At 40.6% G+C, this 27,855-nt stretch overlaps 1 protein-coding gene across 1 annotated transcript; it reads right to left on the minus strand.

The window, feature by feature from the left end:
• Nucleotide 1: 1 nt before the first annotated feature.
• On the minus strand, nucleotides 2-26,904 carry CCDC39 (coiled-coil domain 39 molecular ruler complex subunit). Its single transcript, XM_083739318.1, has 20 exons — nucleotides 26,575-26,904; nucleotides 22,994-23,113; nucleotides 21,686-21,832; nucleotides 18,599-18,757; nucleotides 18,049-18,141; nucleotides 17,818-17,946; nucleotides 17,036-17,227; nucleotides 15,859-15,962; nucleotides 15,038-15,170; nucleotides 12,666-12,860; nucleotides 11,440-11,604; nucleotides 10,786-10,923; nucleotides 10,380-10,588; nucleotides 8,704-8,827; nucleotides 6,697-6,856; nucleotides 4,788-4,894; nucleotides 3,064-3,204; nucleotides 2,701-2,880; nucleotides 2,451-2,524; nucleotides 2-531 (listed from the first exon to the last, which is right to left on the minus strand). Exons 1-20 carry the CDS (start codon nucleotides 26,701-26,703, stop codon nucleotides 393-395), a joined length of 2,838 nt encoding a protein of 945 aa, XP_083595444.1. The 5' UTR covers nucleotides 26,704-26,904; the 3' UTR covers nucleotides 2-392.
• Between the last annotated feature and the right edge of the window lie 951 nt (nucleotides 26,905-27,855).

A 27,855-nucleotide genomic window follows, 5' to 3' on the forward strand; every position in this document is an offset into this window, starting at 1 on the left:
GTCATGAATAGAGGAAGTTTATTGAGATGGGTAGGGCAGGGGAGCACAGTTTGATATTGTTTTCTAAAGATTACCATTAGCTAAAGCTACAGAACCTTTAAAAAAAACCTGGAGAAATGTGAAACATTAAAGCCAGTCTTCTTAGGCTATTGAAATTATTAAATGACTTCATGTTCATTGAGGGTTTTATTTTAAAAATAAAACTTTTATTCTATTTTCCAGTAACTCAGCTTGTTTGATATAACCCAAAGTAAACAATGTTTAAATTACTTATCCACAAAGAAACTCTACTGCAGTTTAGCAAATTAGTATTTCTAAATAGGGGGATAAAACATTAAATCATTTATGTCTTAAAAAGCTCTGAGACATTCTCTGCAGTATAACACTGAAAGCTAATTGGGGCTTTTGCTACGAGAGGTTCCAGAAAAGCTGCTTTGGCTAGAAGGACGTGAAAGAGTTTCTGCATTGGGACTCAAAGTCAGAGATACAACTTTAAGCGGAGCACCAGATGAAGCTGAACTCTTGGGGGACCTAGAAGACAAAAGGAAAGATGTCACACTAGAAATATATCTTGAATATTGCAGAAAACAATACGATGTTGTAACATCCATATTAGCAGTGGAAAAAATCCTGTCCTTTTTTTTTGTAAAGAGAAGTCCCTGCCTTCGTCCCTCCACTGAATCTTACATGATTATCTTAAACAGTACAGGAAGATATTAATGAACCTCCCTGAGCACTTGTCCCAGCAGCAGAGTGGTAAATTTGGCATGGCCTCCTCCATAAAGTACTCTTGGTGCCGTTCCCTATCTTTGCTATACTTCTTGGCATGTGAGGTTCTTGCCTTTGCTACTGTCTGGTTCCAGTTGCGACCAGTGAGGCAGTGCTGTTCACTTTGCTTCCTAATCCTCTGCACTGCTACTTACTACCAAGAAGGAAGGGCATGGCAGTAGGGAGTGCACAGCGGCAGGGCCAATCTGACACTCCTGCCACTACACCCACACCAAGCCCCCTGCTACCTTTCTCCCTTTTCTCTTGGTAGCCAACAACCACGCATGGCAGGTGGCCAACGCTGCTCCACCGGCCCCTACTATCTGATTCCATAGTGTCTTCGATGGATCCCTTCTCAATACTTGCTGTGACTGTTGCGAGACCTTGCCCCAATCAGTCAAGATCCCCACCACCACCAAAAGATGACGACCTCAGCACATGCTAAGAAAGAGCTTATTGAAATGAGCTCAGGATGTTTAAATGCATGAAGCAACACTCCAAAAGCATTAGGCCAAGAAGTCCATTTTACCACATTCAAAAGGATCGTTGAAATAAGCTTATTTTTACTGCTATCAAATGCTTATCGCACCTGGACCACCGCTTCCCATATGAACCGACCCAGACCCTGCAATCATAATCGAGGTCCTTCTTTCTTCATGTGCCCCCTCCATGAGAGGTCTGGAGGGTGGAAACATAAGAGCAGGCCTTTTCGGCGGTGACTCCCTGTTTGTGGCACACTCTCCCCTCTTGTGGCGCCATCATTATATATCTTTAGGTGCCAGGTAAAAAACTTTATAACCAGGCCTTTGGCCTTTATCTGTGGCCTTTTAGAAGTGGGTGGGATGTTTTTAATGTCTGCTCCCCGCCCCTTGGTTTTAATGCATTTGGGGGTTGTTGGTTTGGTTTTAAGTCGCTTTGGGTTGCCTTGGGAAAAATTAAGTGACTAACAAATTTCAATAATAATGGGTCTTCTCTCTAGCACTGAATATTGCCCTGTTTTCCTTTCTGCTGCCTTTGAAGTCCACCCACGGGGGAAAGTGTGCCAGATATTAGATGCTGTTGAAGGCCTAATTCAGGCACAGGCAAACTCAGCCCTTCAGATGTTTTGGGACTACAATTCCCTGACCACTGGTCCTGTTAGCTAAGGAACATGGGAGTTGTAGTCCCAAAACATCTGGAGGGCCGAGTTTGCCTATGCCTGGCCTAATTATTTAATTAAATTTGTATACCGCCCTTCATCCAAAGATCTCGGGGGTTCACAGAATAAGTAAAGCTCCTTTCCTTGGTACTCCATGAGGGTGATTTAAGTGCCGTACTAGTGTGAATATGGTTGTATTTTGCTCTAGCTGAAAAAGTAAGCTCCATAAACAGTGAACGACTGTTCTTTGGTCAAAAGTCAGGACCAAAATTAAGTGGGGTTCCTTTTCCAGTAGATCATCAAGTTCTACGTGCTGTATTTAGTGACAGCTTGTGTGCAGAGTACCAGTAACAAATCAACTCTCCCCTTTATTCCCCACTGAAATTGTGAGTCACTGGTGCGTTTTCTTCCCAGCTCCTGCCAAGTGGTCAGTCAGGAAAGATTAGTTACCTTGCATACAGATCATTTCCCCCATCCTCTTTGGATAAATGTTGTGGTCACTATACAGTAACAAAGATTAAAACATTTTTATAATAGCACTTACATATTTGAAGAGGATGAGCTGTGAGGAGATGACCGAAAGCTAAGCCGAGAAGAAATCTGAAGCTGGAGGGAAGCCTAAAAAAAAAGTATTGTGGTATTAACCATTAGTGGATATAAACAAACATACCGAGTTCATATTAGGCTATTACTTTGAAATGGTCGTATTTTGTGGTGTGGTTTTAAGGTCTGCAAGTCTCTGAAGGTTTTTAGTGATGTTTTTTGGAAGCAGATTTATCAACACGAGAGAGTACCTGTTCGAAGTATCTCTGAAGTATTGTGTTCAAATCTGGATTTGATTCTGCAACTTCGTGCAACATTGTATCAATTGATCTGCTGAACTCTTTCAATGAACGAAGCTCAATATCCTGTTCTTCTTGTGTTTCTGATTGAGTCCTCTTTAATGCTCGGATCTCTCTAGTTACTCGGGCGACCTTTTTAGACAGAAAAGTATTACAAGTATTTTTTAATCGATGCTGCTATGGTAACAATTAGATTTCATGTTAACAGATTTTATATAGTAAATATTTTAGCAGTAACGGACAATGTTTATCTTTTTTTATTGAAATTGAAACAATTCATTTAATAATGATAATGCTATCTTCATTTAAACTAACCTGTTTTGTAGCTCTTTCTAGTTTTGGCTTCTGGTCATCTATGTCTTTACTTAACTGCAAAGCTTGTGCTTCTTTCTCTTGTATTTTTTCTCTGCAGAGAGCCTCCTCTTTCAAAAGAGTATCAAGATTACCCTGCATGGTCTGGAGAAATACAAGTTTGTACATAAACCTGTTTTGAAGCCATTTTAAAAATCCATAACAATAAATAAATGCTACACAATAAAATAAAATATACATTGGCACATTCTTTCTTGAGTTGTAATTCAGATCTGTAAAATGAGAACAACAGTATGTTATCAGACTTAGAAGAAAGCTCAAGGAACTAGTGATTTACTTGTTACTTCCTTTATATTCCACCCTTGCAAATTTCTGGGTCATATACCAGGTAAGACATACTCCATAATAAAAAAGTACAAAAGGTAAGGTAAAGGTACCCCTGCCCGTACGGGCCAGTCTTGACAGACTCTGGGGTTCTGCGCCCATCTCACTTAAGAGGCCAGGGGCCAGCGCTGTCCGGAGACACTTCCGGGTCACGTGGCCAGCGTGACATCGCTGCTCTGGCGAGCCAGAGCCGCACACGGAAACGCCGTTTACCTTCCCGCTGGTAAGCGGTCCCTATTTATCTACTTGCACCCGGAGGTGCTTTCAAACTGCTAGGTTGGCAGGCGCTGGGACCGAGCAGCGGGAGCGCACCCCACCGCAGGGATTCGAACCGCCGACCTTTCGATCGGCAAGTCCTAGGCGCTGAGGCTTTAACCCACAGCGCCACCTGCGTCCCCCCCAAAAAAAGTACAAAGGGTAACACAATTAGTAGGGGCTGTGTAGTTTGGAACAATATGCCTTCCTCCGACTTCTACTCTCAAATGGCGTTGCTACTTCTAATGTTTTCAGAGGAGCCTCTATCTGTGTAAGGGGCGCGGGTGGCGCTGTGGGTTAAACCACAGAGCCTAGGATTTGCCGATCAGAAGGTTGGCAGATCGAATCCCCACGACAGGGTGAGCTCCTGTTGCTCGGTCCCTGCTCCTGCCAACCTAGCAGTTCGAAAGCACATCAAAGTGCAAGTAGATAAATAGGTACCACTCCAGAGGGAAGGTAAACGGCGTTTCCATGTGCTGCTCTGGTTCACCAGAAGTGGCTTAGTCATGCTGGCCACATGATCCGGAAGCTGTATGCCGGCTCCCTCGGCCAATAAAGCGAGATGAGCGCCGCAACCCCAGAGTCAGCCACGACTGGACCTAATGGTCAGGGGTCCTATCTGTGTAATCAAATGCATAGATGCGGTTTTATCACCAATAGCATCACCAACACTGACTTGTAGAGGGCCTGGTCCCTGTGTTTTGTGACACCCAACGCGTGGGCTGGAGGAAGTGGGTGCCGTCCTAATTTTCTCCTGCCATAATATATAAAGCAATTTAAAATCTACACAACTTCAGAAGAACTGGTAAGAAAGACAGTGACAGTTGCAAAATCATTGAAAGCAAAAATACAGTGTATGAGGGGGTGAGGGATGGAATGAATAAATACTCTTCCTAGGATATTTGCACAGAATTTGCTTCATTCTATTCTTCCCTTTACACCTCTTCCTGTCCAATTACAAAGCAAAGGTGGCACTTCACATTGTGAGGAAGTGGATAGACATAAGAACAAAGTTGCTAGAAAAGTTTAAATTTGGATAAGGATTATAGAGTGGCTTAAAACTTAGCTTAAGACAGAAGTTTCTTTACCTGTATATCTTCCTGGATTTCCTTGATCTGTCTTCTCTTGTATCTGTATTTCTCATCCGCAGCTCTTTTCTCGTTTTCCAGTTTCAGCTTCTCTTGGTGCTCCTCACCTATTAAAAATACAATTATTTATTGAATTTATTGGTTGCCTTACCTCTAGGCAACATACAGGAAAAATTACTTTTAAAACATCCAGTCTAGTCCAATACAGCTATTAAATACAGGGAACCACTACAGTAAACTAAGCAAGAGTTTTTAAAAGTGGCAAAAGTCCACACTGCTACAGGCACAATCAACCATAAACATGATCAGAAACAGAAGTAGATGTTAAAGTCATGCCCTAATTTTAAAATGTTTAAATTATTAAAAGGTCTAGAACACTCATTTAATGCTGGACTGTGGACAGGATATGCGTTCCAGCAAAGGAGGCTGCATAAATTGCTTCCAGCATAACAAAACTGTTGCACTTCAAAACATTTAGTCTGCAATGAGACGTCAAAAGTGATCAGAACTACACAAATTCACTTTTACAGTACCTTATACTAGTCTGAATGACAATATTATGCAGTGTGCTTGACTGAAATGTTTGTGGGCTAATGCAGACCTAATGTGAGCCATTGCTTAACCCTGGTTCAGTGTTGATTGTCGTCATAAGCTGGTTCGCACAACATAGTAAGTGAAACTGACTTAGGGAGAATATGACTCAGTGTGAATATAATTCAGGGGGAATTTGCAGGCTCCCCAATAGGTGCTTGTTCTTGCTTTGCTCCCCACTGGTCCTTTCTAGGTTTGCTCTTGGTTGCAGCTTGTAATTAGTTAGGGGAGACCCTAACTGCAAATCAAAATTCAGATGACACACCATGTCTAAGGGTGGTAAAAGGGATTGGTGCAGAGCAAAGTATCTGTGAATTCCTGGGTCCCTGGGAGTCTGCATGTTTGGTCTTGCTAAATCATAGCTTGGCTTAACGTGTTGTGTGAACCAGCTCTATGGTCAACTCAAATACCATTTTAATGCCTTATCTAATAAATGCTAAAGAAGTTCCTCTCTTAAAATTGCCTAACATGGCAGTTTTTTCAAAAATCCTCACAACTTATTAATAAAGATGGCATAATAATTAAGTAATAGAGCCAGCAGAGGGAGCAAAAGTTAACTGCAAATGCTTTCTCTGTCATCAAAACACTATTTTAATATTCAGGTACAAATAAAAGGGGGAGATTTTAAAGTTCCAATTTAGTTTGTTTTCCAAACTAGTTCGTATTGTGGTATTATAGTCTGCTACATTTTCAGTGTAAGTAGCACAGCCTACTTCTGTTGTAATTAAACCTGGCTTTTATACAGTGGTACCTTGGGTTAAGAACTTAATTCGTTCTGGAGGTCCGTTCTTAACCTGAAACTGTTCTTAACCTGAAGCACCACTTTAGCTAATGGGGTCTCCCGCTGCTGCCACCACCGCACGATTTCTGTTCTCATCCTGAAGCAAAGTTCTTAACCCAAGGTAATATTTCTTGGTTAGTGGAGTCTGTAACCTGTGGAGTCTGTAACCCGACGTACCACTGTACTTAGGTAACGATTGCTTCTGAGAAAAAGGTACATCTGAAATCAATGGAAGGAACTATGTTGCTTAATGCAACTTGCATTTCAAGTCCCAATGATCCAACATCTTTTTAGGTGGCTCAAGCATTTCCAGCCCCAGGTGATGCAGCGAGGCTCATGGTTGTGCAAAGATTTGAACTCTGATCATCTTCATCCATAACTTCACTGCATTACATGTAAAAGATTGCATGTTCTGAGCCTAGAAGGACTAAAAAAGTAAATTACATTGCAGTGTTTGTGGCAGAGCAGTTAGTAAGCAGAGCCCTTTCCTGATCTCCCTTTGCTCTTGGACTTTAGCCTTTTACCCTACTTACTTACTTTTCTCTGTGACTGCCTTGAATGTGTCTCGATAGTTGCTGTTGCAGTTATTAAGCACATGCATAGTATTCTCTAGGGCAATACATTCTTTCTCAGCTAGCTGGATCTTTGCATCCAAATCGTCTCCTTCACGCTGAAGATCTTCCTTTTCCTGGGCAGCCTTGAAAGAAGAAAAATCACTATTAACAGAATTCAGAATCTTAAGATTAATACCCAGTCCCCATCTGCCTTACACTGCAGTATTACACTTGGGTATTTATTAAAGAATCCATACCCTCCATCATTTCTCCAATGAAAAGAGGGACGTCCTATTCAACAACAACAATTTTATTATTTATACCTCACCCATCTGACTGGATTGCTCCAGCAACTCTGCGCGACTTCCAACATATATAAAAACATAATAAAATGTTAAACATTTTTTAAAAAACCTATACAGGGCTGCCTTCATATGTCTTCTTAAGGTTGTATAGTTACTTATCTCCTTGGCTCGGGGGTCACATAACTCCATACCCTCCAACATTTCTCTGATGAAAATAGGGACGTAAGAAAAACAGGTACATTCTGGGATCAAATCAGAAACTGGGACAGCTTCTGTAAATCCAGGACTGTCCCTGGAAAATAGGGACACTTGGAGAGTTTGTGAATCCTCTATCAGAAAGGGGTAAGTAGTTAAACACGTGCATATTGTCTAATAACACCTCATAACATGCCTTGTTTTCCAGGGTGAAAATCTGGACGTATGCAAAGATTTCTAGGTTTGCGTGAATCAACAGCAAACATGCTGAATGTTTGATGGAACTGTGGGATACATGGCAACTCAACAGCAGGAAGGTTCTGTGAATCACCTGTGAAAATGTTTAACGGGGTCACCCAGCAACCCTGAGCTTTTCCACTAAAACTACTGCCTGTCACCCCAAAAGACTCATGAAACAGGGTAGGGTGGACATAGGTCACAGAACCTAAGGAGTGGGATAGGCTGCAGTTACTCAACCTTTAATAGATACTTTTATTTTTCAAACCTATTCCAAGCCTAAATAATAATAAGAGCAGCATGGGAACAAAGTGCAGCATACTTTCTTAAAAACAACTTTGCAGAAGGGCAGGCAAAAGTGGAGCTAAAACCCTATGAATAGTACCCAGCATGTTTTGAATGAGGTATGCAGGAAAAGTGTGTGAGGAAGCTATGAAAAAGCAGGGAGAGAGAATGTGCAACCTACTCAGTTCAAAAGAATGCCCCAAACAGCTGGATAAATCAGAGTTCAGTTAAATGGGGAAGGGGCTGCTAACAAGCCCTAACTAAGTGTAGGTTTATGGTTCAACAGTGCCCAATGAAGTCGTTTTATCTGACTCCGGTCTACCAACTTTGGATCAGGACCCAATGAAAAGGTTGATCCAAGTGGAGGGGAGGAGTGATGGAGATTTTGTTATGGTTCATAACTTCTGAAAACAAATAAACACGTTTAGTCATGTGTGTCCCCCCAAGCCTTTTTTGAGACACCATGCACATGGTCACATGAAACCTCTCTCAAGGTTTTGACCACAGACTCCTCTTATAAAGCAACACCCTTACTGTTAAATGGCACTGAAATTGTAATGTGCCCTGCCCACCAGTGGAAAGATTAGACTGAATGGCAACACACACTTCTGCTTCCTAGGCCAATGTCAAAAGTGCCACATTTTCCTTCTTCAATAATAAGTGTAGTCAGAAATACTACAAAAAAAAGTTGTTTGGCCCACCTCCCTGTCTATTACTTCTGATTTTGAAGATGGTTGTGGATATTTTCTCTCATTTACACTTGGGATGATTGCACAATCCCTTGAATTCATGAGATTACTTCAGTGATCTCTATGTTGAAGTGGCAGATCAGGAAGTTATGAACCGACCCATAGTCCAATCTCACACTGGATAGATGCAGGATACGCAGTAATGAAAACAGCAGAGATTGGAGATGAAGTATGGCTAATTTGACAAGCTCATGGGCAGCATCCGAGCTAGGAGGTTACCTTGATGACGTAATAAGTGTGAGTTTTCTCCTCTTCTCCTTCTGGGGGCATCATGACAACGGTAATGATTTCATATCTGCTCTTCAATTTCTCAATTTTACCCAGTCGCTCATGAAACTCAGAACTGATTTGAGAAGAATAGGAGAAAATGACTAACAAGTTTGAAAGAAAATCATTTAACTCTTGGTCATAAATATGTGAGATGACGTTTCCTAAGAAATCAGGTACACCTGTTGGCCTTTTGGGGGTACAGGGAATTGACTTGAAAGTATTTATTATTTTATTATGTTTTGCTTTTATTACTTGCTTTATACAAAAGAAAACTCAAAGCAACTTTACAGCAAAATAAAATACAAGCAAGTAAAAGCAATTAAAAAACAACAACATACAATACAAATCTAAATTGTTCAACCAACAGTAAGAAAAACAAGTCCTTCTATACCCCACTGAAAGATTAGCAGCACAGTAGAGGCTAACTTAAGCACCTAAAGCCTAGGTCAATAAAATTTTCTTAGCCTGACTATGATGGTACCAGGTGCATTTCCCTGAGGAGAGCATTCCACAAAGATCCTCCTTTCCAATCAGTAGAGGAAAAAGGCTATTAAACCTACAGGCCCATCCATGCCCATAGAACCTATGGGGAAAGCCTTCGTGCATCACTGAGATTGGGTTTTCCGGAAGTCCCTCCTACCTGGACCATGGAGCTTCCACAGACATATGTGATCCTTTTCTTTTACACAGTACTTAGGCTAGTGGTATACTCATCTATTCTAGTTGCTGCTGGTACCCAGTCCTCCCGACTCACATTTGTCTCAAATCCCCCCACACAGAAGGAGACAAATTCAACATTACATTGCAAATTCCTGCATCGTGGGGAGCCGCCATGCAAGGAACCTTACCCAAATATTTAAAGGTTTGGCATTTCACTCTTACAGCTGCAGAAGCTGCCCCCTGCTGATTGTATCTTAATATTGCCACTGCTCAGAGAGAATAAGCAACAGCAGGAAGCAACCCCAAATCAAATTATATGCAAGTGCCAATTAGTCATGTAATTATCACAGGAAAAACACACAGAGCCTGCCTGCTTGGCGAGGGGTTAAGCTCCAGTCACACTAAATCACTCTAATTTCCTATTGCGTGGGCTGTGGATGGAAGGAAGAGAATGGAAAAAAGGGCTGCCAAATCAGCTGGTTGAGTGTTCATTTCCCACTTGGCTTTAACCACCCGCTGCACAAAGATTCTTACTTCCCGATTTCTTAAAGCTGTAGAAAACAGGGCCTTGCAGCTCGTATACTGGTTTCTGTAACTGACTGTAGCTAGCCTTTATTGGGCCCTTTGCTGATTTACATTTTTATAGAAAGGTAGGGTACAAATGTGATAAACAAGCAAGCAAGCAGGCATAAAAGCAGGCTCCTAGTAACAGAACCCTGCCTGAGAATAAGTATTGAGTGTGTTTGCTTCTGTCTAGAGTTCTTGTACAAGGAAATTTAGAAGCAGAAAAGTAATAGCAATTCCTGACAACCAATCACACAGGTACATCAGTAATTAGCTAACTACCAAGGTTGAGAAAAGCAGCAAGTATAAAGTTGGGCTTCCAAAGCAATTCCTTCAATATCATATGTTTCCTTGAATAGAGAAATCCATTCCCACCTCCACGCAGTACATAGGGCAAATACCTCAAAGTCTGACGCTCCTGCTCTATTATCCTTATCTGTGTCTCAATCATTGCCTTATGAACTTTGATATCTGCAGTTCTTTCTTCCATTGCCGTTTGAAGTTGCTGCTTCCGTTTTTCCAGGGAAAGAACTTGCTCTGCCTTGTTGTACAGGGTATCTCTTACACGTTTCAGCTCCAGTTTCAGGAGGTTATCTTCAATCAACATATCCTTCAGTTGGCAAAAGAAAAAGAAAATTCAGCACTAAATCCAAAGCCTCCTGAGATGTAACTTTTTTTTTTAATAGTTTGGTTTCCAGACTGTGACACATCAATTTAGGTATGCCCAAGGGCCATGGACAGTCTATCAGCGCAAAGAATCCAAGCATTTGTGTGGGTTAGCATTATAATAATTATTTTTATTTATACCTGCTTATCTGCTCTGGCTTTTTTTAGTAGCTTCTCTGATTTTTCAGTGAAAAGATTTAGCTCATCTACTCTGGTTGTCAAACCAGCCATTTCTTCTCCAGTCTTAGTCATAGCCAACTTGATAAAATGGATGTCATTCTGAAAGAAAGAAAAAAAGAGTTGCTTTTAGTTTGGTCATAAATACTGTTTTGTTATCAGTAGACCCTTGCCACATCCCAGATCCTTACCTGAGCAAAATGTATTTAGGTCTCAGGCATCTGAGGTTACATTTAAACCCCTTCCTTCTTCCAAGAAGCTCAGAAACATGGGTGGCATCTATGATGTGCATTTGCTTGCGTAACAGAAACCCACTACCACAACAAGATTTCTAGTGTCTCTTTTCCCCACTCCAGCATTCCCCAATCACTCCCAAAATCTGCTTCAAATGGTCCCTGATCCTCTAGAGAAGAGGAAAGAGAAGTGTGCAAGGATGCCTGCTCATATTATATTAGATCTCCCCCTATAGAACCGGCATTCCCAACCACACCTCTGTCCTGATATTGGCTGAGGACAAATGTGCTTAGTTCCGAACAATGAGTTACATTAGACCGTTATGTGGGCTATAAATTAATCATTGCTGTAGGTGCAATCCCATGAGATGAAAAGCCATACTACCTGGAGTTTCTTCTGCTGTGCTTGTAGAGTATTGTATGCTTGTTTCTTTTCTTCTGCTATCTTCGAAAGTTCAGCAACTTTTGCTTCTAAAACTTGCTTCTCATCTGTATTAAGCTCCCCATGCAAGCGTGACAGCCTTCTCTCAACTTGCTGTATGTAAAAATCCTGTTAAAAATATTTTAGGCAAGAAATAAAATGAACAGAGAGGCTGAAAAGCAAACAATTAGAGTCATTTCTATACATGCTAAAACATCAACACAAAAAAATTAGCTGTAGGACAGGCACCTAATTAAGTAATTGTTCCTGTACAATTGTTTCAGGCCTATAGGCCTTCTCATTTGTAGACTGTCTTAAAATGGATGGTGTGCAATGCTGGCTCCCAAGTAATCTTCTAAAAATATAACAAAGAGTCCCCAACCCAGAGAGAGTCTGCTTTAGGGAGGCTTACAGCTGAGTAGCAATCTTACCACTACCAGTAGATGCTGATAAAAAGGGGTAAATTTTCAAAGTGCTGCATAGGAGTTATGCATACAAATCCCATTAACAAATAACAGGATTTGGGCATGTTCATCTCTTGTATCGCTTCAAAAATTTACCCTGAAGCAGCCATGGTTCAGAGGAGCCATAGCAAAAAGCTGATTTGGAAATCATACAATCCCATTCCAAACATATTTACTTGGAAGTAAATGGAATTAGTCTCCAAGTAAATGGATTTTTTTTTCCCTTTTAGAAATAGCTTCCTCTAATATCAATGACACTTACTATCAGATAAATATATTTTATAACTGAGGGGTAAAACAATAACTTTATTAACTCTGAACTCAAATAAATATTCTCTTACTTAATGCTGTATTTTGCAAACACTTCTGATTTAGATTTTGTCAGAACTACACAATGAAAATATACACGCAATTATATGTATGTCAGTGAAAGGCTTAAAATGATTTCTTGACCATTTTTGGCTTCTGCCATCATCAACAGCACAGCTAGATTTCAAATCACAAAGTCTAGGAGACTGTGCTAAGAAAGGAGAAATTTGTCAGGAAGGGGACACCTGTCAAAAGTGAATGTTTAAGAATTAGGAGTGCTCAGCCCATGGTCTTCTCCCAGTTCTTAAATGTCTACCTCTGCTTTCTTGTTCTTTTTAAAAACCCTCTCTTGCAGCAGATGTCCCTTTGCTGACACACACACACAGACAGACACACACAAAACTTGTTATCTCTTACCTGCTTATACATGAGTTCTTGTTGTTTGAGTGTCTCAGCATCCACCCGGCATAAGCGACTGTGTAGGTTTTTCAGCTGTCCTTTGCGTCCATCTATTTCAGCAGAGCAACACTTTTCCTTGTCTTTAAGTTTCTGCAGCTCCTTAATTCTTTTGAACTGTTTGTCTCGCAGATGTTGTTCCAGTGCCTCTCTCTCCTAATGGTGTTAAAAACGTTCAAAATGTGAATGCTGTACTATCTGTTGCTTTATCAATCTTTCCAATTCCAAGGTTGCTTCCAGGTGACCAATTTGTTTGTAGAATGTTTGCATGGAGGTTATATGACACTCGCTATTTATTAAGCATTCATTCTGAATCCTACCAGTGAAAACAGTGATAACCAGAAAGCACCCTAAGAATGTAAATGACTACACAAGGATGCACTTTTAAGTTTAACCAGAGTTAAGATTAGTTACCTTGGATGGGTCTGTCCCTAGCACCCAGGCCACCCCTTACCTGACACCTCCATCCTGCCTTTCTCTCTTCTTTCTAGAGATAGACCATTCCCACTCTCACTCCCACTCTAACTTCTTGCAAATTGTCACCTGAAAGACAACCACTCAGCCAATTCTATCTCTCTCATCTACCTAAAGGGCAGACCACTATGTCCCTAAGAAAATAAGTTTTAACTTATTCATCCACTGATCTACCAAACACCGTTAGCAATTACCCTAACTGAACACAAAAATATAATTCACTTTGACTGAAATTAGATCTCATTCTTTCTAAATGATTAAGATCTTAATTCAGATATTTTAATAACACATAGCGATCCTAAAACATACAGAGTGTTAAATAAGATTCAGTCCCAGGAACACCGCTTTACTACAAGGGAGACTGGGGGCAGCCACTGAGGAACAGAAGCTCAAATGGAAAGAAGGCAATTTTAAGTGCATTATTCCCTGCCCATATCTTTTCACCATGAATTAATAGATGTGGCAAATAGACAGGCATGGCTAATTTTGATGGAAAGCGTACCTGTGACTAACACATTACAGACATTGTTCATCCTAGTTAAACTATCACACCTCAGCTGTGGAACTGCTATGCTCTCAGGTTATCCACTTCCTGTGTAAGGAAAGAAGCACTGCACAAGGTTTAGCTGCCCTACTAAGAATATTATGGATAATCTCTTGCAGTCTGCAGTCAGGTTGTTTCATTTCAGTGCTTTCAGGTTCTCTGCCTTATTGTTATTTTAATTCAACTACTATTAATCCACATTTAGAAAATTCTAGACTTAAGTTCAAAGAAGAATTTAAAGTGCTTCTTGTTGAATTATGAAGTCACTTGAGGTCTAGTGTTATAGTATCATATGCCAAAAAATTAGCATTTAGAATAGGGCACAGTCCTCACAATCTGGGCAGTGTCACAAACCGGTCCATGTTGTCTCACCAATACTACAAGATCAGTACCATTATACAAAAATAGCCATTTTGGAAGACTGGCTGCTAAGCTTAAGGAGTGGAGACAACTGAGCTGTGTTCCCATCTTAAGTAATTTCAATAAAAAGTTTTGTCAGTGCTAGCAAGGGCACTAATCTACCTCTTGTGTCTATACAGATTGTTGATACTCAAGTTCTTTATGAAGATTCTGGGACAGCTCAGTCAGTAGCACATGAGACTCTTAATCTCAGGGTCGTTGAGTTTGAGCCCCACATTGGACTAAAAATTCCTGCATTGCAGGGGGTTGGATTGGATGACCCTTGTGGTCCCTTCCAACTCTATAATTGTATGATTTTATAACAGGCATTGATTGTGAGCCTCTTAGACCAGAAATAATGTCATCCAGAATGTTAAAGCTTTGCACAACTGAATAGTGATTAAAACACTGTTCATTTTTACCTTTCATGCTTCGTATGAACAGTTCCTGTAAGGATCATTATTATAGGTTTTCCTTAAATTACTTATTAAAAAAAATCCCATGTGGAAATAATGACCAGACTTTCCTTACATCCTCTGTGATTCATTGGGTGATTCAAGGATTTTTGCTTTTGTGGTGCTTGTTATAACATTTGAGTTCCTTCACCTTAGAACTGTTCTCTTTCCTCTGTGAATCTCATTCCCAATTCAGTCAAAACACATTTGTCTGGCATACACCTGATCTTACAGGTTTTCATCTCAAAATTTCTTATATGTTTATCTCGGTTCTTAATGGAAGTTCAAAGCATTGCGGAAATGATTAATCAGATACAGCTCACATGGACAACAAATATTTCTGTAAAGTAACATATAAAAACTGAAACCAAATTGTCAGAGGTATCCATGTCCAATGGCACTTTGACAAACTGCTGGTAACAGTGAAAGAAAGTATACTTTTTATTTATATTTGCTTTTACCTTGACACTTTTCTCTTTCTCTTTCAGGAGCTCTTCCATTCTGGCTGCTTTTTCTTCTAAAGTCAGTGCTTGGTTTGTCACATATTTCAGTTTACTCGCAAGACTGTCATTCTGGTCCTTTATCACGTTTAGCCTTAGCACAGATTTATGGGGTGAGAAGGAGAGTTACATATAATTTTCAAAAGAGAAAACTAGAGCTAATATCCCTAACCCTCAAATTAATATAAACTACATGTAACTCTAAGAAATGTAATTTGCTATTTAGGACCGCTAACAACTTACTTAGTAAGGAGCCCAAATTTCAGCCATTGTTTTGATATAGTTTTAAAGACAAAATAAATCAGGTAATTTCATCACACTTAATAGCTTATCACATATTAAGATATGAATCAGGAAACACCTTTAAAGCTTTATCAAAAATGGAATTGGGAATTTCCTGCTCAACTCTCATACTTTTCCAGAATGTAGAAGAGAATGGATGGAATACTGTACCATTCTGAGAGAATCTACAGATTGGTATGGAAAAGAGAAGACAAGATAATAAATTCTAGCTAGGGAGGTAGGGGAGACAACCTTTAGCATCCAGGTAATATGGCACCTTGCCCTAAATTATGCTCCAAGTCCCGAAGTTTCCATAAGTCTTAAAAAACAAACCCTAGCTAACAAAAAATGGTTCAGTAAATGTTAAATAGTCATATTTGTGCATCTGCCCATGCCGTGGCGCTTTTCATCATTGTCTAAAGTATCTATTCTTCTAGTACTTGTTACAAAAATATTTTTTAAATAACTATAGAAGTCATCTCACTATTTATAATGCTTACCTTAAAGTTTTCTCTTGGATTTCCTTTTTAAGGTTAGCTACATTGATCCTCATCGCTTCTAACTCAGAAGCAGTTCCATCCACAGTAGCTTTCAAGGTATCCAGCTAATGGTTAGGTTTCATGAATATTGAAAACGTAAGTGTTTATTCAGAGTACTCTGGTCATTTTAAAATCATAGCTGCCAGGCACCCCACCAACTTACCACATTTGTACTGTAACACAGATTTTGTATTTGTAACACAGATTTTATTTTTTATTACTAAGAGCTAACTATTACAAATATTACTCTGATAAAGAAAACCTGCATTTTTGTCATCCAAAAAATATAGGTGTGCACCCCTTGTTTCCATACCTTATTACTTTAAATTTTATGTATATTTCTCTGTGAACTTCCCATCAAAAACCTTATGGAAATGAAAGAGTGTATAGTATTGGCTTTTTCTCAGTTTATGCTACTTGATTGTGAAGTGCAGTTTGGCTGGAATAAACTACAAAGTCCACTCCAGTGAACTGAGTCCACAAAATTCACTTCACTAAGCCACAAATGTTCAAATAGATGCTGAGCCAGAAACTCACGTGGTTGCCAAGCCACAGTTTCCCATATTGAAAATAGAAAATATTGATGACGTTCAGCACAAGACTGAAGTACTGGCGGGAAATATAAAACTTTTACAGAATTGGGACTTCTAGAAATTAATAACAGTCATAATAAAAATGATAAGTTCTAAAATTTGGGGCTAGATTTTATAGCCATGTGGGATTTTAGTTACGTGCATAAAATTAAATTGAAAGGTGAAACGAGAGAATAAACCTACTACTTCAGTTGACAAAAGATGTAAGGTTGACAAAGCATCAGGGGAATTTTTACAGCTTTCCCAATTCAAATGCCAATGCCCAAAGTCTGAACCCCTGGACAAATGCCACATATGTATAAATATTCCTTACATGCACTGACCATAACAAGTTTTGATTATAACTTCTGATGAATCTGTTAGTAAACATCAGACATAATGGGACTATCAGTTCTAGAAAGGTGTGTTCATTTTGCTGCTCTTGAACTTTCTCAGGTTTACAGCATATTTCTGCTATGACAGCATGGGCAGACATTTTGTTCCAAAGTGACGTTCCAAACTGAAAAAGATTAAAGTCTCCATACTATATATGATGTTAAAATTACCTCATCCTGGAACTGATTTCGATTGGCCTCCTCTTTTTGGTAATCTAGCCTCAGTTTGGTAGCTAGCCGATCAGCCACGGCGATTCTCTTCTCGTACTCCATGTTATTACCGCTCTCATTTGCCAAAAACTGAACCTTGTCTTTAAGCAAACTTTCCTTTGAACGGATTGCCCGCCTTGCCTGTGCTAAAAGCTAGGCACAGAAAAATATACAAATCAGTTGTAACCATGCTGCTGGATCAACAAACCAAGAACCGCAAAGAAAAAAAAGTTAGTTAAATTTGTTGTTCAGGGGACTGTTTGTTTTGTTTTCTTGCTTTAACAGTTAATGGTGGGAAAACCCAATTATATACACTGTATTGGTACGAATATAGTCCGCATTTCCCCCCAAATCTGGCTTGTATAAAACCTGAGTACAGTCTTTAGTTGTGCACTTATAGGTAGAGAAGGTGTGATTTAGGATGAGGCCTCAGGAACCACAGAGATATTTTGTAATTTTAGTAAAAAGATCACCTGCCCTTCTCAATAGGTGGCACTGGTTGCCCAGTATTATTCTGTGTGAAAAGAGTTTAGAGGTTGCATGTGTTTTTAAAATTGTGCCAGAGATTTATGACATTTTTTTTCTTCCAAAGAGAACTCATTTTACGAGTGCGGTTTATATTTTGGGGTGGCTTATATTCAGACCAATATGATAAAACCCATATGACATTCAGCTCTTTAGGAAATGGAAGCCCAGATGAAATTACATATCTTAAGAGGTCAAAAAGCTAGAAAATAGTTTACCAAGGCACACTTATCTATTTCTTGATCTCTTTTCTGCATTTGTTCTATGGTGCTCTCCCACTGCCTGATAAGTTCTTGTCTTTCATGATGAACCCTGCGGAAATCTTCAGCTGTTTTATCCAGCTCTATCTGTAAAGAGAAGTGGAAACTAATAATAATGTATACCAGGTATAAGAAGTACTTGAAGTATTAATGCAAAACCCATTCTCCGGTGGACAACAGTGGACAAACCTGAGCAGCCAAGGTTTCTGTAAGCTCATTGTCAAGAATTCTGCGTCTGTTATTACATTGTACAGTCAGCATTTCGATCTGTAGAGTTAACATCTGAAAAGATAATGAAACGTACTTTTAAAAATACTGAACTCTAGTTATAAAATAGAAGCATTACCACTGCCATGTTTTCAGAAAACCTCAGGTCATAAAATCCTAAGGCTAGGAATGACTCAAAGATTATCTGGACCATCTACTTATAACTCCATGAAAGTAGCCAATGTGGCTGTTTGGCTCATGCAACAGAATACCACTTTGCACAACCAAACCTCTTCTCCTCCATTCTGCACCCACCCCTCATAATCCACTCCAGATTTTCACATTAAATATTGTCTTATTTTGTTGTAAAATGCCGTTAATAAAGAAATAAGAGTTGCAAACATCCATGTTTTGCATCTCATGTCTTAGTACGGCACTACACCTCTTTCCCATCCAACCAGATGCTGCAAGTAATGTGGACTTGCGGGGCTGGGGGTGTTACACGTGAACCTTAAATAAAATATATACATACTTGCAATTTGCCATCATCTTGCTGTGCATACTTCTGGATTGCAACTGCATCATTGTCTTTGCGTGCAGACTCTTCTAACCAAGCCTCCAAAGCTTGTTGGTCCCAGTTCATTTGGCATCTTAAGGCTTCCAGCTTCTGAGTCACTTTGAAAATATTGTTCTAAATATAGTAGGAAGGAAAAAGGGAAAAAAGGAGACGTAATAAAAAAATCATACAATATCATCTTTTTATTAGCCCAACAAACAACTAACTAACTACTGTAACTTGAGGCAAACAACTAAGCTAACTTGAGGCTGCTTACCTGTGGAAAATATTGAGTTTAAATACTGTCAGAATCTGTTTTGTGTATCTCTTGGTTCTCTGCCTTTCCCCCCTCCAGTAATCTGAAATCCTACTCTGAAGACTAGTCTGAAGACACTGAGTTCCAGTAGATGGGAGTGATGGGCCCAAATAAATAAAAACAGGTTGTACAGTGGTGCCCCGCAAAATGAACGGCTCGCAAGATGAAAAACCCGCTAGACGAAAGGGTTTTCCGTTTTGGAGGCGCTTCGCAAAACGAATTTCCCTATGGGCTTGCTTCGCAAGAAGGAAGCCCATAGGGAAATCTCCGGGGACCTCTTTTAAATGCTAGCGGTGGGGAGCAAAGCCTTTCCTCCCCCCTCCGGCCTTCAGAAGAGGTCCAGGAAGGGCAGCGGGGGCCGAAAGGCTTTGCTCCCCACCGCCAGCATTTTAAAAGCGGTCCGGGATAGCAGGGAAGCGCTTCCCGCTATCCCGGATGGCTTTTGAAGGCAGGCGGGGGGGAGCAAAGACTTTTGCCCCCCCCCGCCCGCCTTCAGAAGAGGTCCTGGACCTCTTCTGAAGGCCGGCAGGGGGCAAAAGTCTTTGCTCCCCCCTGCCTGCCTTCCCGGGGGCTTTTAAATCGCCCCGCCCGCCAGCATTTTAAGATCGCCCCGGACAGCGGGGCGATTTAAAAGCCCCCGGGAAGGCAGGCAGGGGGGACAAAGACTTTTGCCCCCCGCCAGCCTTCAGAAGAGGTCCTGGACCTCTTTTAAAATGCTGGAGGACGGCAGCGAAGGCTTCACTGCCACCCGCCAGCATTTTAAGATCACCCCGGGACAGCGGAGAAGTCTCTGCTGTCCCGGGAAGGCAGGCGGGGGGGAAGCAAAGACTTTCGCCCCCCGCTGGCCTTCAGAAGAGGTCGGGGGACAGACTGTCCCTGGACCTGGTCTGAAGGCGGTTTCCATAGGAACGCATTGATTGATTTTCAATGCATTCCTATGGGAAACCGTGCTTCGCAAGACGAAAAACTCGCAAGACGAAAAGACTTGCGGAACGAATTAATTTCGTCTTGCGAGGCACCACTGTATTTATAACAGAGGGCTATGACTAACTCATCACGTTGAAAGGACTTTAATTCACATGACTGCTTCCAAGAAAGGTAAGGGGACAGACTAGCAGCTTCCAAATCTTTCCTATATATGTGTATTTGTACCAGACATGACGGGACAGTCACATGTGTTTTAAGCATGTGTCTACCCTGTTCATATAAAAAACAGAACTGGCTCTACTACTTTACAGCAAAAGAGGTGAGTGGAGAAGGGGACAAAAAGCAATCCCCTTTTCCAACCTTACTTCTATATTGCTTTAAATATTTTTTCTTTCTACCCAGCTAGTTTCCGGCATTGGAGCTGGCTTGGGGAAATTGCATAAAAGCAGAGAAACACCTAGCACAGCTGACATGTCACTCTAGTTTGACCCTTTTGGAGGAGATAAAAATGATCATTATCATTGCTGGGATCCAAAGACTTCTTTTGACACTTCTTACTTCTTCTGCAAGTTCAGTGGAATTGTACACAGTGGATTCTCATGCCATATGTGAAAACATCAGTACAGCATACCAATAATATGCATAAAACCATCTGTTACTACAAATCCATGCCAAACACCAACTATTATTGAGGGAGCAATCCTATGCACAAGAAACTCACATAAAGCAAGCCTGGGAAAATAATGCAGCATAAAGTTACACCAGATCTAAAGCTCATCTGGCAGCAGGGCTGTTGCTGCTTTGCTTAAGCGTGGCAGAGGGAAAACAAGCCCTTAAAATAGTGTTCTGTGCTGGGTTGCCAAGGCATGTGACCAAGATGCATGGGTTTAGGATGCAGATGAAGTCCTCCCTCTCTGGTCCCACTTCTGCCACACCTCTAAACTGCCCCTTCTGAGGAATTTACACTGGCCTCCGGTTACCCAGCTTTGGCTCAGTTGGGATGAACATGTAGCTAAGCCTCTGAATTCATTGCTTGTGCTGCTGGAAAGGACAAGCCCCTTCTGGAATGTAAATACTGTGAACTCCCCCTCCATTGAAGGCTTCAGGTGTAAATATGTGTGAATAAACCATATTTCTAAGACGCACAAACTCTGCTGTGCCTCAATTTTTCCAATGAATCAAAAACCCTGGTTAAGTGCGAAGAACCCAGAATCTCTTGCTACTGCTCGGCAAAGATTAGGGTGGCCTGTAACAATATTTACTTACTTCATTTATGAGTTACACCTCATAAAACATCCCAAGGCGATTCAACAATAGCCCAATATGAGTGCCTCAATAAGAGACTGCTTCTTATTAAGTACAGTTTTGCCCCAAGTAAACAGTTCCTGGAAAATCAAGTGATAAGCAGGGACAGGCTGTAGATAAGCAATAGAGAACATGTTTTGCATGCCCAAGGTCCCAGATTCAATCCCAAACATCTCCTGCCATTCACTGTAAACAGAAGTGAGCTAGATGAACTAAATGTCTGACAGCTTTTTAAGTTTCTAATCAACCATGTTAAAGTGACCAAGTAAAGTAAACCAAGACAGTAGTTCAGATAACCATTTCCACATTGTACCCTAATCTTGCATTAAAAACCTTAAATACTTGGATCATTAAAATGCTTTAGGAGGGAATGCTGCAATGAAACAGTATGAATATCAAAACTGTTGCTGTGTGAAGTCCTTTGTTTGATGCAGCTGAGAAGCTCAGTGCAAGAATAGCAGCAGAGACTTTAGGAATATATTTTTCAGATATGTGATGAAATACTTGAAACATACTTCTTGACTATTTTTCTTCTCTCGTAATGAAACCATTTCATTCTCCAGTCTTTGAATCTCGCTTTTCAGTCGCCCCACTTCTCTCTCTGCGAGGGATTTAAAATGCTGCTCAGTTTCAATTTCATTCTGCCTGGCTCTGAAAAGAGACTAAAGAGAAAGGCAATTAATTATTTTTCAGGGTTAAAAAGCAGTGATGATTTAAAGGCACCTTTTGTGTTTGTTTCCTTTTTAAAAGAAATTGAAGTTTAAAATGGATGGAAATTTATAAAACATACAACTAAGGAGTTCCACTTAAGTAAATATCCAAGAACCTTTCTGATAGGTATTGAGACTTAGAAAGGTATGAGTTTTGTATAACAAAAGATCCAGCATTTTTTCTTGAAGCAGCTTCCTATGGTTAGCTATCCAAGTGATGCAAACATTTCAAATGAGATTTTGAATCCATTGTTTTATTTTTCTGTCGTCCAGAGCAGAACAAATGTAGTGTTAATTATATTCACGTGTGTTTCTCTACCAATTTGGAGTCTATTTCATTCAAAAAAAGTAACTGCAGAACATCTTAATATCAAGAGCTGCTATATGAATTAACTGACAGAAATTATTAACTGTCATGATTAATAATCATTTATTTTTCCAGATAAAATATTCTCTTACAAAGAAGTTCCGTAATCTTATCTAGAACCAGCATATTAAATATAACCAGTTATAAGTTCTCTCGTTTTTGCTAGAATCCCTTTGACTTATAAAAATCCATTAAATCTTTAAGTGCCCACACTATCAATGATATCATTTTGCTTATAACATTTCTTTTGTAAATATTATGAACCCGCTATGCATTGCCTACTGACAAAAGAGGAATACAACTCATTTAAAAATTATGTTTTCTGTTTCATGTACCCTGATCTTATGCATGTTTACTCAGAAGTGAACTCTACAGAGTTAAATGTGTCTTTTTTCCAAATAATTGCACACAGGATTACAGCTCTGCATAACAATCCTAAGCATATTTCCTTAGAAGTAAATTCCGTTAAGTTTTTTTATGCTTAATAAATGTGCATAGGATGGCAGGCCTGAAAGGCTGTAATACAGCAACATTTCTGGTTAGTGTCTGGATGGGAGATCACATGGAATCTTATGTTTACTACCTTGAAGGGAAGAGAGATGGGTATATTTAGCTAAAATTGAAATCCAGTGCCAATTTAGTTGGGAGTATGCCTCACTGAACACAGTGGGATTTACTTCAAAATAAACACGAACAGGACTACATTACACATGTATTTCACCAAAGAAGCGCTCTTAAGCATCTACCTGTGTCAAATTAAACTCCTGCCTGACGTTCTTCAAATGTGATGTCATTGCAGCAATACGGTCTTCAAAGTCAGTCAACTGATTTTGTAAGTTTGCCTTTTCTTTTTGCAATTTTTGCAGCTGTAAACAAAATTCAATATATTTTAGTGTTACAAAATATTAGAAGTATTAGAAGATCGGAAAATGGTCAGGTTTTTTAGATACTATTGCATTTAGGGGTGGGGGGAAAAAACCACAAAGACTACATACATGAACATATTTGGTGATTTGTTCAGAAATAAATTAGTGCATTCATATTTCACCACTAGCAGCCCAGCATGTTTCATAGTACTCCCCTTTCCCAGCTCTTTGTATCACCACATCTTCAATTCATCAGATATGTTTGTTTGTGTACACACCAAGGTATGTTGACAGGGTGGGGATGTCTTTACCCCATGCAAAGGTGTTTACACTTTGGTTAGAAATGAATTAGCAATTAAGAAAGGCTTAAGGATCCAATCAGTGTGAAGCTGTTTTAAGAAACAATACATCAAACAGTAGCATTTTACACCAAATTTCAGGATACATATGCATTAAACGCCCAGCACAGGAAACACACAGTAAATGGGAATGTCAGCACAGCCATCCATAAAATATATCCACTTTTAAAGGCAAGTTAACCCTACTTCCTTCCCTGTTTGCCATACTTTGCCACAGTTTAACCAATACACGCATCCTAACCCTGTGTAAAAATAGATTTAGGCTGGGTTGGATATAAAATTTGTTGAGTGCAGGAGACTGGATAAACTCCAACCATAATGCATATATAATGGAATTTACTGCCACATGGCATTTAGCCTAAATGGCCTTTTAAAATGATTACATAAATGCACTCTCTTAACACCTATTAGCTATTATAGCTAACTTGGAACCTTCATGTCCAAAGTCAATTCATCTCTGAATACCATATGCTGGGCACAAACAATAAAGGCCGCCTTTACACCCAGCTCATGTTCCTACCTCATCTGGTTAGCCAGTGTAAGGAAACAGAACGCTGAACTAAAATAAGCAGACGGACCTTTACTCTGATCCAGCAGTGCTCTCCTAAGCCAACTTTTCTGACCAATTACGGACAGCTCCAGAAATATAAATATAAAGAGCAGAACACAGCCCTACGAGGCACCATACTGCATCAGCACAATGTTTCCCAAACCCCAGGTGGTTGAGGCATGCTTTATTTTCTCCTCTGAATGTCAGGAACTCTTTTCTCTTGCCCTTGAAGAAAATTCCTATTTTGAACCGCCTCTGCTCTCCACTAGTCACTCTGCATTGGAAGGCAGCAAGCCCATAGATGTACTCATGCAGAGATGGAGCAGCAGCCTCGCAGGTCTATTAACAGCTCTTAGCCATGACAACTAAATGCGCTGAGGCAGTATATGCCTCTGAAAACCAGTTGCTGCTTGGAATCCAGTTTTAGATGGACCCCTAAGTGTGACGGAAGGCCTAGAAGCAAGGCTCTTCTTTAAAATCGCTTCCAGGGCCATGTTGCTGCATCTCTGTACCGGGGAAAGACTGAAATGTCCCCATCACACCCTATGCAAAGATGAGACACACATCTTCCACACACACAGAGCATCCTTGGAAGTAGAGTTTGACTGGAAGAATTTTTGCACCAGAGCATAATGCAATGAGAAAACAGGTGGACACTTTTGTGTGTGGGTTTTTTTTGGGGGGTAGGGGATTCTTCGGTTTCAATTCTTGTATCAGCAATGGTTGTGGCACACTAAGCACATAGTTGAGGAAATTCCTGCACTTGGTGGGGGGGCTGGTCGGCCAAAATCATCCAACCCACAACTCACTTTCCAGGAGATCCCACTCCTTCCCGCTCCAATAACATTTGGAGTGGGGAGCCTTTACAGCCCCACTCATTATTAATCGGCATCATAGACATGCAGACTTGGAAGGGACCCCGAGGATCATCTAGTCCAACCCCCCACAATGCAGGAATCTCAACCGAAGCACCCAGGGGACAGATGGCCATCCAACCTCTGCTTAAAAACCTCCAAGGAAGGGGAGTCTGCAGACCCCTCGAGCAGCTCTCACTGCCGGGAAGTCCTTCCTGCCATTTAGTTGGCAACTCCTTCCTCCTGGTAACTTGAATCCACTGGTTCGAGTCCTACCCTCCAGAGCAAGAGAAAACAAGCTGGCTCCCTCTTCTATGGGACACCCCTGAAGATATGTGAAAGGTGGATATACAGTGGTACCTTGGGTTAAGCACTTAATTCGTTCCGGAGGTCCGTTCTTAACCTGAAACTGTTCTTAACCTGAAGCACCACTTCAGCTAATGGGTCCTCCCGTTGCTGCCGTGCCACCACTGCGCGGTTTCTGTTCTCATCCTGAAGCAAAGTTCTTAACCGGAGGTAATATTTCTGGGTTAGCGGAGTCTGTAACCTGAAGCGTATGTAACCTAAAGCGTATGTAACCCGAGGTACCACTGTATTTTCTCTTTCCCAGGCTAAACATATGGCAATCCTTCAACTGTTCCTCATCAGGCCAGGCTTCCAGACCCTTCATCCTCTTGGTCTCTTGCCTCTGTTCCAGCTTGTCCATGTCCTTATTCAGTGATGGCGCCCCAAAACGGGACCCAGCGCTCCAGGTGCGGCCTGACCAAGGCAGACTCCGAGATGGAGCCAAGGGGGCTTGGAAGAGGAGGTCCCACCCCACCTGCCCTTGCCTCTCAAAAAATATTTATTGGTTTTCACAACATTATAAACAAACAAATGCATAAGACAAACAAACATAAATCAGAGCCTTATTAAAAATTACACTTATTAACATTGTTAAGTGACTTCCTCGCTTCCCCTTGGTTGAATTTCATTGCATGTCCTTTTTTTTTCTTCATTTAAAATATTTATTTATTTTAACAGAAAGAAAAAAAGGAAAAAACATCAGAAAAGTACAAAACTGCAAAAACAATCACAGACATGAATCAAAAAAAGAAAAAATAAGAATTAAGAATAAAAACTCCAATTTTTAAATTCATGTTTGCATAGCTTTCTTTCTTGACTTCCTCACACCTCCCTTTTTTGTGTTCCTCTTTGTCCAATCAAATACAGCAAATCCTTACCCTTCTTCAAAACTCATTTCTAGCTATTGTGGTCACTTCTATTATGTCTCCAATCTTTCCTCCTTATAATTAAACACTTTTATCATAATGTTTACTTTGACATAATATAACCTTATTTTTCCACCCTTTTTCTATTACATTTTTTGCATATTTTTTAACACTGTACCACTAATGCCATATTATTTCATATCCAACATCATTTTAGCATTCGTACACTTTACAGTGTTTCTGCAAATAATTCTTAAACTTCTTCCAATCCTCTTCCACTGCTTCTTCTCCCAGGTCTCGGATTCTGCCAGTCATTTCTGCCAATTCCATATAGTCCTCATTGCATGTCCTTTTAACGGTTTTCCAAATCACAGTTCTTATAAAATTTAACTTAAACATTAACATCCTTAGATCTTCACATTATGAAATTAAACATATTAACGCCCTGGCCTCTCTTACGCCACCCCACCCAGGTCCGCCAACTCGCCTCGTCCTCCAGAGCCTTGTTTTCCGCGTTGGCCACGGGGATGGCGAAGCCGTCGTCCCAGTCGAGCTCGGCCAGTATCGAAGCGGTGGAGTCGGCTCCGCCATGGCCGCGGTCGCCCAAGGCGTTCATGGCGCCCCTTCCTCAGCTCGGGGCTCCTGCCGCCGCCGCCGCCGCCGAGGAAAGCCAGACGCGCGCCGTTGGTTGCCTTGGCAACGGCCGGCGCGAGGCCTTGGCAACCGCCGCGCAGGCAGGCCTCATCCTGGGCCCGACGGGTTTATAAAGCCAAGAGCGGTGTTGTGGGGGCGGGATTCGGCAACACGAGGCGCCTCCAGACCAGTGTTTATAGTGCTCCAAGTGCGCACGAACATTTCGCAGCTTGCACGCCACGTCGGAGGCGTCAGAATAGGCTGATATCCCAGCCCCATTGAATCTGGGTTTAATTCCCACATATATAGATGAGATTCCCATATACATGAGAATATAAATTATATATATATATATTATACACATATTTCTATATATTTATATTTTATTATTATATATTATAAATTTTAATATATTTAAAAATATTTTTAACTCATATATTAAATTATATATATATTAAAATAAGAGCTAAGAGCGTTTCCAGGCTGTCGCAAATTGAGGTGGCGCCGTTGGGAGGTTTTTCAGGTTTCTTGCGGAAGGGATGCGCTGAAAGATTCATTGACTTTTGTCTGATGTCCCTGCAAACGAATCGGGATGAATGCTCCATAGGCAGGTCTTTTGGAAGTGCCCATTATTATATGGAATACTTCGCTATAAGTTCCTCGTTTATAACATGAGCCAGCGGTATGTGTTGTTGGAGAGCACAGTTTTAAAAGGGGGGGGGGGTCCTACATTATCTTTGGAAGGTTTTTATGCCTTTTTGAAATAATCCAGGTGCACATATGCACAGACAGTTTGAGAGGCAGACGTTCACAAACTATGCAGAATTTCTCTGCCTGTTAATTCATTTCTTAGATGCACAAGAGATATGGGGGTGTGGGGGTGGGCAAGGGACCAGCAACCCTTTGCTCGGCCCATACATGTGCAATTGAAGAGATTTCCTCCGCAAAAGAAAATGCCGGAAAAGGCTACGCTGATCATTACACTGTATGTGAAATTACACACACACTGTATTTGTTTCATGACACCCTCCCACCTTGTCATGTGAACCAATATTTATGACAATGTTCAATTACTTAAAATTTCATTATTCCAGTAGATGGTGCTGCATGTCTGTATATTTCAAGGGAATATTTT

The sequence above is a fragment of the Podarcis gaigeae genome, assembly GCF_964106915.1.
Source record: "Podarcis gaigeae genome assembly, chromosome: 5".
NCBI classification, from domain to species: domain Eukaryota; kingdom Metazoa; phylum Chordata; class Lepidosauria; order Squamata; family Lacertidae; genus Podarcis; species Podarcis gaigeae.